This window comes from Leucoraja erinacea, chromosome 1 (genome assembly GCF_028641065.1).
Source record: "Leucoraja erinacea ecotype New England chromosome 1, Leri_hhj_1, whole genome shotgun sequence".
Classification (NCBI taxonomy): Eukaryota; Metazoa; Chordata; class Chondrichthyes; order Rajiformes; family Rajidae; genus Leucoraja; species Leucoraja erinaceus.
Genome location: NC_073377.1, coordinates 72,503,332 through 72,518,842, shown reverse-complemented (window position 1 = coordinate 72,518,842; position 15,511 = coordinate 72,503,332). Strand labels below are relative to the sequence as shown.

The window sequence follows — 15,511 nt, the reverse complement described above, 5'->3', positions numbered from 1 at the left end:
AGAGGGCAGGTGAGAGAGACAAAGTTTAAAGGAAATGTGTGGGGCAAATATTTTACAGAGGGTGGTGAGTACCTGGAACGTGCTGCCAATGTTAGTGGCCCATCTGTGGCTGACAGAAGAAATTATCTCCAATTAAATCTCATGAAGATTGGTCCCAGTTGCTTGTAATCTGTGTCAATAATTTGCCTGGAATGCAAAACTAGGTGGGATTATCATAAAATTATGTGACAGGAGCAGAATTAGGCCGTTGGGTCATCAGGTCTGATCATGGCTGATCTATCTCTCTTAACCACATTCTCCTGTCTTCGCCCCATAACCTGTGACACCTGTACTAATCAAGAATCTTCCTATCTCTGCCTTAAATACCTCACAATACCATTAACAATACCAATACACAATACCAATACCAATGCCTCACAATACCATTAGTTTCAATATAATTATGGAGAGGGTCAGAACTGGACCTAGGGTTGAGATTTTTGATTGGAGAAAGGCTAACTTTGATGAGATGCGAGATGATTTAAAAGGAGTGAAATGGGACATTTTGTTTTATGGGAAAGATGTAGAAGAGAAATGGAGGACATTTAAAGGGGAAATTTTAAGAGTACAGAATCTTTATGTTCCTGTTCGGTTGAAAGGAAACAGTAAAAATTGGAAAGAGCCCTGGTTTTCAAGGGAAATTGGACATCTTGTTCGGAAAAAGAGGGAGATCTACAATAATTATAGGCAGCATGAAGTAAATGAGGTGCTTGAGGAGTATAAGGAATGTAAAAAGAATCTTAAGAAAGAAATTAGAAAAGCTAAAAGAAGATATGAGGTTGCTTTGGCAAGTAAGGTGAAAGTAAATCCAAAGGGTTTCTACAGCTATATTAATAGCAAAAGGATAACGAGGGATAAAATTGGTCCATTGGAGAGACAGAGTGGACAGTTATCTGCAGAGCCAAAAGAGATGGGGGAGATATTGAATAATTTTTTTTCTTCGGTATTCACCAAGGAGAAGGATATTGAATTATGTGAGGTAAGGGAAACTAGTAGAGTAGCTATGGATACTATGAGGTTCAAAGTAAAAGAAGTACTGACACTTTTGAAAAATATAAAAGTGGATAAGTCTCCAGGTCTTGACAGGATATTCCCTAGGACATCGAGGGAAGTTAGTGTAGAAATAGCCGGGGCTATGACAGAAATATTTCAAATGTCATTAGAAACGGGAATAGTCCCCGAGGATTGGCGTACTGCGCATGTTGTTCCATTGTTTAAAAAGGGTTCTAAGAGTAAACCTAGCAATTATAGACCTGTTAGTTTGACTTCAGTGGTGGGCAAATTAATGGAAAAGATACTTAGAGATAATATATATAAGCATCTAGATAAACAGGGTCTGATTAGGAACAGTCAACATGGATTTGTGCCTGGAAGGTCATGTTTGACTAATCTTCTTGAATTTTTTGAAGAGGTTACTAGGGAAATTGACGAGGGTAAGGCAGTGGATGTTGTCTATATGGACTTCAGTAAGGCCTTTGACAAGGTTCCTCATGGAAGGTTGGTTAAGAAGGTTCAACTGTTGGGTATAGATGCAGGAATAACAAGATGGATTCAACAGTGGCTGAATGGGAGAAGCCAGAGGGTAATGGTGGATGGCTGTTTATCGGGTTGGAGGCAGGTGACTAGTGGGGTGCCTCAGGGATCGGTGTTGGGTCCTTTGTTGTTTGTCATGTACATCAATGATCTGGATGAAGTTGTGGTTAATTGGATTAGTAAGTATGCAGATGACACCAAGATAGGGGGTGTTGTGGATAATGAAGAGGATTTCCAAAATCTACAGAGTGATTTAGGCCATTTGGAAAAATGGGCTGAAAGATGGCAGATGGAGTTTAATGCTGATAAATGTGAGGTGCTACACCTTGGCAGGACAAATCAAAATAGGACGTACATGGTAAATGGTAGGGAATTGAAGAATACAGTTGAACAGAGGGATCTGGGTATAACCGTGCATAGTTCCTTGAAGGTGGAATCTCATATAGATAGGGTGGTAAAGAAAGCTTTTGGTATGCTAGCCTTTATAAATCAGAGCATTGAGTATAGAAGCTGCGATGTAATGTTAAAATTGTACAAGGCATTGGTGAGACCAAATCTGGAGTATGGTGTACAATTTTGGTCGCCCAATTATAGGAAGGATGTCAACAAAATAGAGAGAGTACAGAGGAGATTTACTAGAATGTTGCCTGGGTTTCAACAACTAAGTTACAGAGATAGGTTGAATAAGTTAGGTCTTGATAGAGGTCTTTAAAATGATGAGAGGGATAGACAGAGTTGATGTGGACAAGCTTTTCCCTTTGAGAATAGGGAGGATTCAAACAAGAGGACATGACTTCAGAATTAAGGGACAGAAGTTTAGGGGTAATATGAGGGGGAACCTCTTTACTCAGAGAGTGTTAGCGGTGTGGAATGAGCTTCCAGTGGAAGTGGTGGAGGCAGGTTCATTGGTATCATTTAAAAATAAATTGGATAGGCATATGGATGAGAAGGGAATGGAGGGTTATGGTATGAGTGCAGGCAGGTGGGACTAAGGGGAAAAAAAAATTGTTCGGCACGGACTTGTAGGGCCGAGATGGCCTGTTTCCGTGCTGTAATTGTTATATGGTTATATGGTTATAAATGTATCCGCTGACTTGGCCTCCACGGCCTTTTGTGGCGAAGAATTCCACAGTTTCACCACCCCCTGACTAAAGAAATTCCTCCTCATCTCCTTCCTAAAAGAATGTCGCTTAATTCTGAGGCTCTAGTTCTGGACTCTCCTACTAGTGCAAACATCCTCTCCACATCCACTCTATCCAAGCCTTTCACTATTCTGTACATCCACCCTCATTCTTCTAAACTCCAGCGAGTACAGGCCCAGGGCTGTAAAATGCTTATCATATGTTAACCTACTCATTCCTGGGATCATTCTTGTAAACCTCCTCTGGACCCTCTCCATAGCCAGCACATCCTTCCTAAGATATGGTGCCCAAGATTGCTCACAATATTCCAAATGCGGCCTGACCATTGCCTTATAGAGCCTCAGCATTACACCCTTGTTTTTGTATACAAGCCCTCTTGAAATAAATGCTAGCATTGCATTATGATTATAGAAAAGGATGCAATGAAGGTTTGTGGGGATAGTGTGGCAATATTATGTGGAAAAATGTGATGTGTCCACTTGTGCTCAATATAGAAATACAATGTTTTTAAACATGGTGGCAAATTGGGTAACTTTGATGTTCAATGGAACCTGGTTGTTCTTGCACATACATCACTGACAGCAAAACAAAATTGCACCAAGCTATTCGGAAGGCAAATGTAATGTTGGTTTTCAGTTCCAGAAGATTTAAATGCTGAAGTAGAATTGTTTTACTGCAATTATATGGAGTCTTGGTAAAACAGCACCGTGGAGTATTGTGGATAGTTTTGAACTAGATTAAATTCAAATTGCTTGGAGAGCAAGTAAACTAGATCTGCATTCTCTTGGGTTCACAAGAATCAAAGGGGAGCTCATTGAAATTTGAAAGTTTCTTACAAGGGTCAACATGTTGGATGCAGTAAAGATGTTTCCCATGGCTGGGGATTCAAGAACCAGCAGTCACAATATCAGAGTATGGGGTAAAACAATTAGGACCGAGACAAAGAAACAGATTTCTATGCAGTGGGCCGTGAATGTTTGGAATTCTCTACATTGGAATGTTGTGGAGGCTCAGTCACTAAGGTCATTCAAGACTGAGATTGATAGATTTTTGGATAATTAAGGGATCTGATAGGGCAGGGAAGGGGCTTCAGGCAGAAGGTCAGCCATAATCTTGAATGGCAAAGCACACTCAAAGGGTCAAATGGCCTACTTTTACTTTTAGCAGTCTGAAGAAGGGTTTCGGCCCGAAACGTTGCCTATTTCCTTCGCTCCATAGATGCTGCTGCACCCGCTGAGTTTCTCCAGCTTTTTTGTGTAACCTTTACTTCTATATCTATATTCATTCTGTTCTTAATTAACTGTATTTGAATAACAGTGGATGTCTTGCACAAAGGAAATTTGTGAACTTTAAAAAATCCAATGCAGAACCAGGTCATATCATCATATTATTTGTATTTAATTTCACAGTTTAGGGATTTAAACTGACAAGCCTTCAGTTGCTGGCCCTTTACAGTGATCAATAGGGTGCGGTGCGGTGGCGCAGTGGTAGAGGCCCGGGTTCGATCCTGACTATGGATGCTGTCTGTATGAAGTTTGTACATTCTCCTGTGACTGCGTGGATTTTACCCGGGTGCTCTGGTTTCCTCCCAATCACCAAAGATAATTGGCTTTGTTAAAAAAAATTGTAAATTGTCCTTGGTATGTAGGATAGTGCTAGTGAACGAGGATCGCTGACTTGGTGGGGCTAATCTCAGACGACACAAATTGCAGGGTTTATTTCCGCGCTGTATCTCTAAACTAAACTAATAGATTACCGGTACATATTTTGATAGTGGATCTGGATACAGATTACTTGCTATATTAACAATTTAAAAACAAATCTATTAATGTTGTTTTTTTTTAATATTAATTAGAAATTAAACATTAAAAGTTACTTTGGCACATTTTAATTTTTATATATTAGTTTGATATTGTAATAGAAAGTAACAATTTTTCTGAGCATTCATTATTTTTTCTCTTTTTGACCAAGAATTTAAATATTTTGCTTTATACCTGTTTGAGAAAAATTGGATTACTACACTAATATTAAAAACTGAATTTGTCCAAGTACCCAAAACATTTATTTAGTTAATTTCTTATAGCTGTTATAATGAATACTTTTAAGGCATTGTAATTTTTTTAATTGTACACCATTTTGAATGTGCCCATATTTTGTGACTGGAATTTCTGATAAGGCACACAGAGGAGGTAATATAAGCGTCAAACTGCAGACTCTAGGTCGTTAATCATGGTGTTTGGAATCAGATTCTATGCTTGTGTTTTGTATGTGTAAGCTGTTCCATTTTATTTTGTTTCAGTTCTTGATGGACAACAGTTATTGCCGTTTGTATTGTCTGCAGGAAGAAAACAGAAATTAGTTTTTTGCTTTGTAAAGGAAACATTAATGTCATGCATTTAACATCCTTGTTATAAGCATGAATAACACAAAGGACCCCAAGCAAAAAGAAAACATTCTTTTACTTTTACTTGATAAGTATCGTCACAGCACTAAATTTTGTCATTGGTTGTGCCTTGACTACATCAATTCTACCTTTTATATTTCACCTTTTATCCATGCCTTTGAATTCTGGATGTTTCATGTGTGACATTTACATTTGCCCTGCATGTGACTTTTGGATCTTTCACTGATGTTCCTTTATGTAGCTGTTGTAAAAAATATTGGCAAATAATTGCTATTTGGACAGAGATACTGTAACCTTCCATATAATTAATTTAAGGCATAAGGATGTGAATTCAACAGCAATGGCTCTTGCATTCAGGAAACAGATTGACAACTTGACAAAATTGCACCAAGTGCAGCTTAACTTCTTAACCTTTCCCCTGGTTCTCAGTCTGAAGAAGGACTTCAACCCGAAAAATCACCTATTCCTTTTCTCCAGTACTGCTGCCTGATCCGCTGAGTTATGGCAGCATTTTGTGTCTATCTTGACTATGTATTCTTTGCCATTGATCAATTTAATTGATCGTTTCTAAATATAGTCTTAAAGATAATTGGTTTCTTTGGGAATATTTTTACCAGATGAGTAAGACATTAGGCATGGGGAGAATAACTGAATGAATAGAAAATTGACTTCATGGAAGGAAGCGGTGATGTTGGAAGGTTGTTTTTCAGGCTGGATGCCTGCGACCAGTGGTGTGCCTCAGGGTTCAGTGTTGGGCCCATTGCCATTTGTCACCTCTATCAATGATTTGGATGAGAACATACATGGCATAATTAACTAATCTCAGATGACACAAATTGCAGCAGTATCTTGATCGGCTGGTAGGGTGGGCTGAGGAATGGTTGATGGAATTAAAAACAGAGAAATATGAGGTGTTGAATTTTGGGAGGTTTAACAAAGGTGGGGCTCCAGGGAGTGTTGTAGAGCCGAGGGATCTAGCAGTGCATAGTAACATAGAAAATAGGTGTAGAAGTAGGCCATTTGGCCCTTCGAGCCAGCACCACCATTCAATATGATCATGGCTGATCATTCAAAATCAAGGTTTCAAGGTCACTTTATTGTCACATGTACTAATTAAGGTAGAGTGAAATTCGAATTACCCCGTTCCGGCTTTTCCCCCTTATCCCTTGCACCGTGCAGGTACATAGTTTCTTGAAAGTGGTGTCACAGATAAATAGGTTGGTCATAAAGTCTTTTGGCACATTGGCCTTCATCAGTCAGAGTATTGAGTAAAGAAGTTGGGAGGTCATGTTGTAGTTATAAGATGCTGGGAAGGCCACATTTACAGTACTGTGTTCAGTTTTTGGTCACCATGTTATAAGAAAGATGTTGTCAAGCTAGAAAGGGTGCAGACAAGATTTACGAGGATATTGCCAGAACTCGAGAGCCAGAGCTACAGGGAGAAGTTGAGTAGAATAAGTCTTTATTCCTTGGAGTGCAGGAGGATGAGGGGTGATCTTATAGAGGTGTACAAAATCATGAGAGGAATAGATTGGATAGATGCACAGGGGCTCTTGAACCAGAGAACCAGAGGGAATCGAGAACCAGAGGGCATAGCTTTAAGGTGAGGGAGGAAAGATTTAATAGGAACCTGTGGGATAACTTTTTTTACACAAAAAGTTGTGGGTGTATGGAATGAGCTGCCGGAGGAGGTAGTTGAAGCAAGTACTATCGCAACATTTAAGAAACATTTTGATCGGTATATAAGTTTAGAGGGATATGGGCCAAATACAGGCATGTGGGACCAGTGTAGATGGGGCATATTGGTCAGCGTGCGCAAGTTGGGCCGAGCGTCCTGTTTCCATGCCGTATGACGATGACTTTTTGATTTGGCTGTTGGTTATCTTTTCTCCATTTTAACAGGAAATATGGATGGCGTTGCAATGAACTTAGAATAAATTACAATATACAAACATGTAATGACTTGACACTGTCATGCAAGACATAAAAAAAAAACATAGGTTAAAATTAGTTATGATTTTGGCTAATGACTGTTTTTATTTTGTGAAACTAAACATGTGCATCTTTCAATAGTTCCCAAGGTCCAGGCCATTGTGTATTCTACATGCTCAATTTACCCTGAGGAAAATGAAGAAGTAGTGAAACCAGTATTGGGTAGAAAACTAGAAGGAAGCAAAGTGCAACCATACAGGTACATTAAACTTGAAATACCACTTGCATATTTATAAATAATAGCACAAGTATTATGCTGTTACCAAAACAATCTGTTTCTCAGTGTCTTAATTTGATTATTAGATTCCACATGGCGTTTACAGTTTCTCAATAGTTTATTAAGATTTGAGAGACTTTCTTGGCATTCTGTTTCATAAGGTATTTAGCACATTTTCAAACAATTCTGAGAAATATTTGAAAAGAGTCCCTTTGCAATTCTAGTGCTTTCAGGCAAGTCTATCCACCGCATGCTTCTTAACATATAAACGGGCCTTAATATTTGTGGACATATGGCCAATCAGACACTGATATTGGTTTATAATTGTCATCTGTACCAAAATAAAGTGAAACGCAATCATACCATGGATGAGTATGTATTTATGTATTTATTTATTTATTTATTTATTTTATTATTCATTTCGAACAGAATAAAAGAATAAAAAGCAAGTGTGAAACAGCATACAAAAAACAAAACAAAAATATTTATAAAGTGTCATGAACAATATCTATAAATAAATGAAATCATATGTGTCTGAAAGGGAGCAGGAAGAAGCCAAAGCTTATTAATTCCCACCCCTTATTCAACTGCTTGTAATTGTCTTATACAAATTTAGCAGCTATATGTACACCATATGTACACCAGCCACTATATGTACACCAAATTATTTACATTTAAACACTAATCAAATATTTACAAAGCCATACAAAAAAGAAAAAAAGAAGAAAAAAAAAAGAAAAAGGTATTTTAGGTAGTGCAAAGAAGAACATCGCATTATCGTTACAGAGAAAAGTGCAAATTAAAAATCAGTGCAGGGCTGCAGCAAATTGGATTGGAAGATCGGGAAAACATCCCCAGCATATGAGAGGTCCATTCAAGAGTCTGGTAAAAGTTATGATAAAGCTGTTCTTGAATCTGGTGGTTTTGCTTTCAAGTTTTTGTAGCTTCTGTCTGATGTGAGTGGGGAGAAAAGAGAATGAGTGTGAAGTCCTTAGTTATGTTGGCTGCTTTCCTGAGGCAGCATGAAGTACGGATGGAGTCAATGGGAGGGGGGGGGGGGGGGGTTGCACTATCACTGTGTGAAACTTGATAGAAACATAGAAATTAGGTGCAGGAGTAGGCCATTCGGCCCTTCGAGCCTGCACCACCATTCAATATGATCATGGCTGATCATCCAACTCAGTATCCCGGACCTGCCTTCTCTCCATACCCTCAGATCCCCTTGGCCACAAGGGCCACATCTAACTCCCTCCACATCTAACTGGCCTCAACTACCCTCTGTGGCAGAGAGTTCCAGAGATTCACCACTCTCTGTGTGAAAAAAGTTCTCCTCATCTCGGTTTTAAAGGATTTCCCCCTTATCCTTAAGCTGTGACCCCTTGTCCTAGACTTCCCCAACATCGGGAACAATCTTCCTGCATCTAGCCTGTCCAACCCCTTAAGAATTTTGTAAGTTTCTATAAGATCCCCTCTCAATCTCCTAAATTCTAGAGAGTATAAACCAAGTCTATCCAGTCTTTCCTCATAAGACAGTCCTGACATCCCAGGAATCAGTCTGGTGAACCTTCTCTGCACTCCCTCTATGGCAATAATGTCCTTCCTCGGATTTGGAGACCAAAACTGTACGCAATGGTGTGGTCTCACCAAGACCCTGTACAACTGCAGTAGAACCTCCCTGCTCTTATACTCAAATCCTTTTGCTATGAAAGCCAACATACCATTCGCTTTCTTTACTGCCTGCTGCACCTGCATGCCTACCTTCAATGACTGGTGTACCAAGACGCCCAGGTCTCGCTGCATCTCCCCCTTTCCCAATCGGCCACCATTTAGATAATAGTCTGCTTTCCCGTTTTTGCCACCAAAATGGATAACCTCACATTTATCCACATTACACTGCATCGGCCAAACATTTGCCCACTCACTGATAACATTCATTTGTAGATGGCACTGACATTGTGAATAAAATTTACATAACATCCACTTCACGAGTTCTTACTGGTTTCATTTGAAGTTGATCTGTTAGGTTCATATTAATTACCCTTTTTTGTGTTTGAAGCAAAGATTCAGTATGTGTGTGCTGACATAACACAGGTTTCAACTTTACTTATTTTTACTCCTTGCAGGCTGAGTGCTCCTGTTATCCCGTTGTGTTGTCCAGCAGAAATAACTTGTGCTTCAGATAAATTCCTGAAGATTGAACCATCAGAACAAGTCAATGGCTGTTTTATTGCTGTCTTAACTCGAGAGGTGGGTGACATGTATTTTGTTAAATCTCTTTGTGTCCATTTATCTAAACTGAAATTCCAGTTCAAAGACAGTACACCAGTTAAATATTGGCAAGAATGTGAATTGTTGAGTTTAGGATTCAAGCAGCTTTGTGAGTACAACATTCATGCAACAACAAGAAAGTCATGGTGATCCTTCATAGATCACTAGTTAAGTTGCAGTAGAGTGTTGGTGGGTGTGGGGTTACGATGGATAATGGATGTTGCACGAATTACAAAGGCTTACCGAGAAAGTAGAAGTTGATAAGGGTCTCAACCTGAAACGTCACTTATCCATGTCCTTCAGAGATGCTGACTGACCTGCTGACTTACTCCAGCATTTTGTGTCCATTTGTTTAGTAAATGTGGCACCTGGCCTCAATGGGAGGCATTATAGTTTTTACAATTGGATATTGTAGTAGTGGTAGCCATACATTTTCCAATCCCTTTGAACAGAGAGGTCTCAAAATAAGGGGGCAGACATTCAGGCAAAGGAGCGACAGTGCCCTCCATAATGTTTCAACTAAGAATAAGGGGTAGGCCATTTAGAAAGGAAATGAAGAAAAACGTTTTCACCCAGAGTTGTGAATCTGTAGAATTCTCTGCCTCAGAAGGGAATGGAGGCCAATTCTCTGGATGCTTTCAAGAGAGAGTAAGATAGTTCTTAAAGATAGCAGTGTCAAGGAATATGGGGAGAAGGCAGGAATGGGGGTACTGATTGTGGATGATCAGCCATGATCACAGTGAATGACGGTGCTGGCTCGAAGGGCCGAATGGCCTACTCCTGTACCTATTGTCTATTGTTTGGGACAAAGACCCATCATTTATTTATTTGCCACTGTACTCCACAATTTGAGATTTGCATTAGAAAATATCAAAATGTGGTTAAAGTGCACATTGTCAGATTTTAATAAAGGCCATTTCAATACATTTTGGTTTCACTATGTAGAAATTACAGCAGTGTTTATACATAGTCCCCCATTTCAGGGCACCATAATATTTGGGACACGTGGCTTCACAGGTGTTTGTAATTGCTCAGGTGTGTTTAATTGCCTCCTTCGTGCAGGTATCTCAGTACCTAGTCTTTCCTCCAGTCTTTCCATCACCTTTGGAAACTTTTATCGCTGTTTATCAACATGAGAACCAAAGTTGTGCAATTGAAAGTCAAAGAAGCCATTATGAGACTGAGAAACAAGAATAAAACCATTAGAGACATCAGCCAAACCTTACGCTTACCAAAATCAACTGTTTGGAACATTTTTTTTTAATATACTCTTTTATTGGCATTCCACAATGAACACTTTTCCATAAAACGGATTTCAGGTATAATGCTATATTTATACATCATCCACTTATGTTTGTCTTGAATTACCTCTTTTTGAGATTTGTACAAAACAAATATAGAAACAAGAACACAGTAAAAACTACAAACACTTAGGGAGTGATCCTATCTTTACCATGTAATCAAAAATTTGTAAAAATAAAGTCTGGCCTGTGAGGCGTTACATAGTTAAACCAATTTTCCCAGCGCAACACAAATAAATCCAATTTAAAGTTAACATATGCTATTATTTTCTCCATTTTATAAATGTCAATTGTGATGTCCATCCATGCATTCAGAGTTGGACTCGCCTGTGATGACCATTTTTTTTTGTGAGAGCTTTTTTATCAGCTACCATCAATATATGCAGTAAGTATTTGTCTTTTTTCCGCCAGTCTTCAGGTACGAGTCCAAAAAACATTGCCTTACTCTCCAGGGGCACATGACATCTAAAAATGTCATGTAAAGCATCATGTAACTCTCTCCAAAAATCTTTAATAACAGGGCAATCCCAGAGAACATGGTAATGATCTGCCTTTAAATTTCCACATTTTCTCCAACAAACTGGAGAGTTCCCACTGTAATGGGATTTCTGAGAAGGCGTAATAAAATACTGTATCAGGCTTTTCCAACGAAACTCCCTCCAGTTTTGTGATCTGGTACACTTCCATTGATACCTCCATATTGTTGTCCATTCTTCCTCGGATATGATTATCCCTCCTTCCTTCTCCCATTTCATTTTAATATATAAGGTTGAGTGTGATTTAAGATTCAGTAACCCTTTATACATGAAATAATTTTACTACCAGTATTTGAGTTATACGCTTTCCTAAATAATCCCATCAAACCTATACTCTATTCCGTTTTAGTTTTAACATTTTTATTAACATAGTTCCGCATCTGTAAGTATCGATAGAAGTCTTGTTTTTCTAACAGGATTTTTTCTTTAAGCATTTCAAAACGTAACAGTTTTCATTATGTTACAAAGAGCAGTTATGCCTTTAACTGTCCACTCTTTAAACCTACTATCTAATTTATTAGGAGTAAAGTCTGTGTCATATGCGCACCATTTAAGAATTGTAATGTCTTCCTCTAAATTATACTCTGTTATAACTGTTTTCCATATTTTAAGAGTCAATTTTACCCAAGGATTTTCAATAGCATTTATATAGTCTTGTAGGTTGCTGTCAGCTATGATCACTTGTACAGGAATGGCGAGTGTTCTCTCTTCAATATTTTTCCATTGGGCATCATATGATGGGTTGCACCAGCATATCATAGGTCTTAACTGCGCTGCCTGATAATAGTCTTTGAGAGAGGGTAGACCCTATCCCCCCTTTTCTTCTGTTAGCTGTAAAGTTTTGAGACGGATCCTACGTCTTTTACCTTGCCATATATATCTTAACAATATTTTGTCCCATTCATTAAATTGTTTTTGATTAATCTCTATTGGTAGGGTCTGAAATAAATATAACAGTCTTGGCAATATGTTCATTTGAATTGATTCAATGCTCGAGCTGAGACTTAAGAAAGGAATTAGGTTCCATCTAGCTATATCCTCCTTAATTTGTTGGTGTATAGGTGAATAGTTGCATTCTGATAATTCTGTAAGATTCTGATATGATGATGCCCAAATATTTGAGATGTTCTGCTTGCCATGCCAGAGGGTACTGACTTCTGACTTCTCCTGATGGGCTGTAGTTGTATGTAAGCAGTTGTGTTTTACCTATGTTAATCTTGTATCCTGATAGTTGACCGTATTGTTCGAGTGATTGCATCAATTTAGGTAGAGAATTTGTTGGTTGCCCCAAATAAATCAAAATGTCATCCGCATAACAGGCCAATTTATGTTCAGTCCCTTGAATAGTAATACCTTTTATTTCTTCATTTTGTCATATATTGAGCTAGTGGTTCCAAATATAATGCAAAAAGTAATGATGACCACGTACATCCCTGTCTTGAACCCCTTTCTAGAGAAAAACTCTTTGATAAATATCCATTAACTTTAATTCTAGCTGTGGGCTTATTATATAGTGCCTGTATGGTTTTAATAATTGTGTCGTGCAGGCCAAATCTATGTAGAACTCGATAGAGAAAGTTCCAGTTCACAGAGTCGAATGCCTTTTGCAGCATCCACACTATTGATCACTATTGCTTCAATTTTATTTATTTGAATGTAGTCCACAATATGTAGTGTCCATCGTATATTGTCCTGTGTTTGACATTGCCGAATAAACCTTGTCTGGTCATTGTATATTAATTTAGGCAAGAACTGTTCTAACTCTTTGGCCATAATAGAAGTGAATAATTTATAATCTACATTAAGAACTGATATCGGTCTAAATGACCCACACTCTGTTTTATCTTTACCTTCTTTTGGTATAGCAGAGATAATTGCCTCCCTCCAGCTCGGTGGTGTTTGTGCCTTTTTTAATAACCCAGTTTAATGTACGGAGTATAATAGATGTTAATTCCTCTTTAAAGACTGGACCATTTCCCACCCCAATCAACACTTCACATCCACTCACAGCCTGACCTCAGTCTGCAAAGACTGGGCCTTTCTACACCCACCCCCCTCCAATCAACACTTCACACCCAAACACCCACACCCTCTGTGCTACACAACATAACTTATTCAACAATAAAAATAGAGGAGGTGGAGAGGCTTTTCAGAGGACAAAAGAGCCGGAAATCTCCAGGACCTGACAATGTTTCCGCCTCTACTCTTAAGCTCTGCGCCAAACAGCTGACATGGTCTATACAGACATTTTTAACCCGTCCCTGCAAACATGTACTGTCCCTGCCTGCTTCAAAGTCTCCACTATTGTCCCTGTACCCAGAAAGGCAAGGATTACTTGTCTTAATGACTACAGGCCTGTCGCACTGACCTCTATAGTCATGAAGACACTCGAAAGGCTTGTGCTGGCCAAGCTGAAAAATATCACAAACTCCCTGCTGGACCCTCTGCAGTTTGCATATCAGGCCAATAGATCTGTGGATGATGCAGTCAACCTGGTCCTGCACTTCATCCTACAGCACCTAGACCGCCAGGGGACCAATGCGAGGATCCTGTTTGTTGATTTTAGCTCTGCATTCAACACCATTGTGCCAGAGCTACTACATTCCAAACTTTCCGAGTTGACTGTGCCTGAACCCCTCTGTCAGTGGATCACCAACTTCCTGACAGACAGGAAGCAGCATGTGAGGCTGGGAAAGCACATCTTGGACCCACAAACGCTCAGCATAGGAGCACCGCAAGGCTGTGTACTCACCCCCTCTCCTCCTCTACTCTCTCTACACCAACGACTGCACCTCCACAGACACCTCTGTCAAGCTTCTCAAGTTTGCGGATGACACAACCCTGATTGGACTGATCCAGGATGGGGAGGAATCTGCCTACAGACTGGAAGTGTCACAGTTGGCATCCTGGTGCCATAGCAACAACCTAGAGCTCAATGCTCTTAAGACAGTGGAATTGATTGTAGACTTTAGGAGAGCTCCCCCTCCCCTCACCCGACTCACCATCAACAACACCACAGTCACATCTGTGGAGTCTTTTAAGTTCCAGGGAACCATCATCTCCAAGGACCTTAAGTGGGGGGGGCTACCATCGACTCCACAGTCAAAAAGGTACAACAGAGGATGTACTTCCTGCGGCAGCTGAGGAAGCACAATCTGCCACAGGCAGTGATGGTCCAATTCTACACGGCAATCATAGAGTCTGTTCTCACCTTCTCCATCATGGTCTGGTTTGGCTCAGCCACCAAGCACGACACCTGGAGGCTGCAGCGAATCGTCCGATCAGCAGAGAAGATTATTGGCCGCAACCTTCCCTCCATTGGTGAACTGCACACAGCAAGGGCCAGGAAGCGAGCGGGCAAGATCATCTCTGACCCCTCTCACCCTGAGGCTGACTCTTTGAATCACCTCCCTCTGGAAGGCGACTCCGGATTGTCAAAGCTGCCACAGCCAGACATAAAAACAGTTTTTATCCACGAGTAGTTGCTCCACTCGACAGCCAAAAATCTGTAGCCTCCCTTTGATCTGGTATTTTGTTGGTTCACATGCTTGATCAATGGTGTTTTATCATTAATGTTTTATTATTATTAATGTTTAGTGTTTTATGAGTCATTCGTAACTGTCACTATGTCACGTTGTTACTTGTGGGCAGAGCAGCAAAGCAAATTCCTTGTATGTGAATACTTGGCCAATAAACTTACTTACTTATTTCTTGTGCAGCCAGATTGTTGATTTCATTTCTAGAATTTCTAATTTCCTCCAATGTATTCCGCACAGGTGTCAATTTGTGTTTTCTTTCTAGTGCCTTCATCTTATTTTGTAAGTCCTCAAATGTTTTATTCCTGATTTTTTTCTTATATGAAGATATTGCTATAATTTTTCCTCTTAAAACAGCCTTCAAAGCATCCCACAAAATGGGGGGAGGGACCTCTCCATTATCATTGAGTTCTAAATAGAGACTTATCTCCTTTTTAATCTGTTCCTTAAAATTAAGATCATTGAGTAGGCTCAAGTTCAGTTTCCATGTAGCATTTTTTGGACGTAGGTCTAAATCAACAAAAAGGTAAATACGTGCATGGT

The 15,511-nt window shown here is 39.5% G+C and overlaps 1 protein-coding gene across 4 annotated transcripts in view; it reads left to right on the top strand.

Moving 5' to 3' along the window:
- Positions 1-15,511, top strand: part of LOC129698192 (putative methyltransferase NSUN7) — a 98,207-nt gene that overhangs the window by 64,345 nt on the left and 18,351 nt on the right. For all 4 annotated transcript variants that reach the window (XM_055637171.1, XM_055637157.1, XM_055637149.1 and 1 more), the window contains 2 exons: positions 7,192-7,309; positions 9,451-9,574. In XM_055637171.1, the coding sequence (XP_055493146.1) occupies positions 7,192-7,309; positions 9,451-9,574 (242 nt within the window). The remainder of the gene's footprint in view (positions 1-7,191; positions 7,310-9,450; positions 9,575-15,511) is intronic.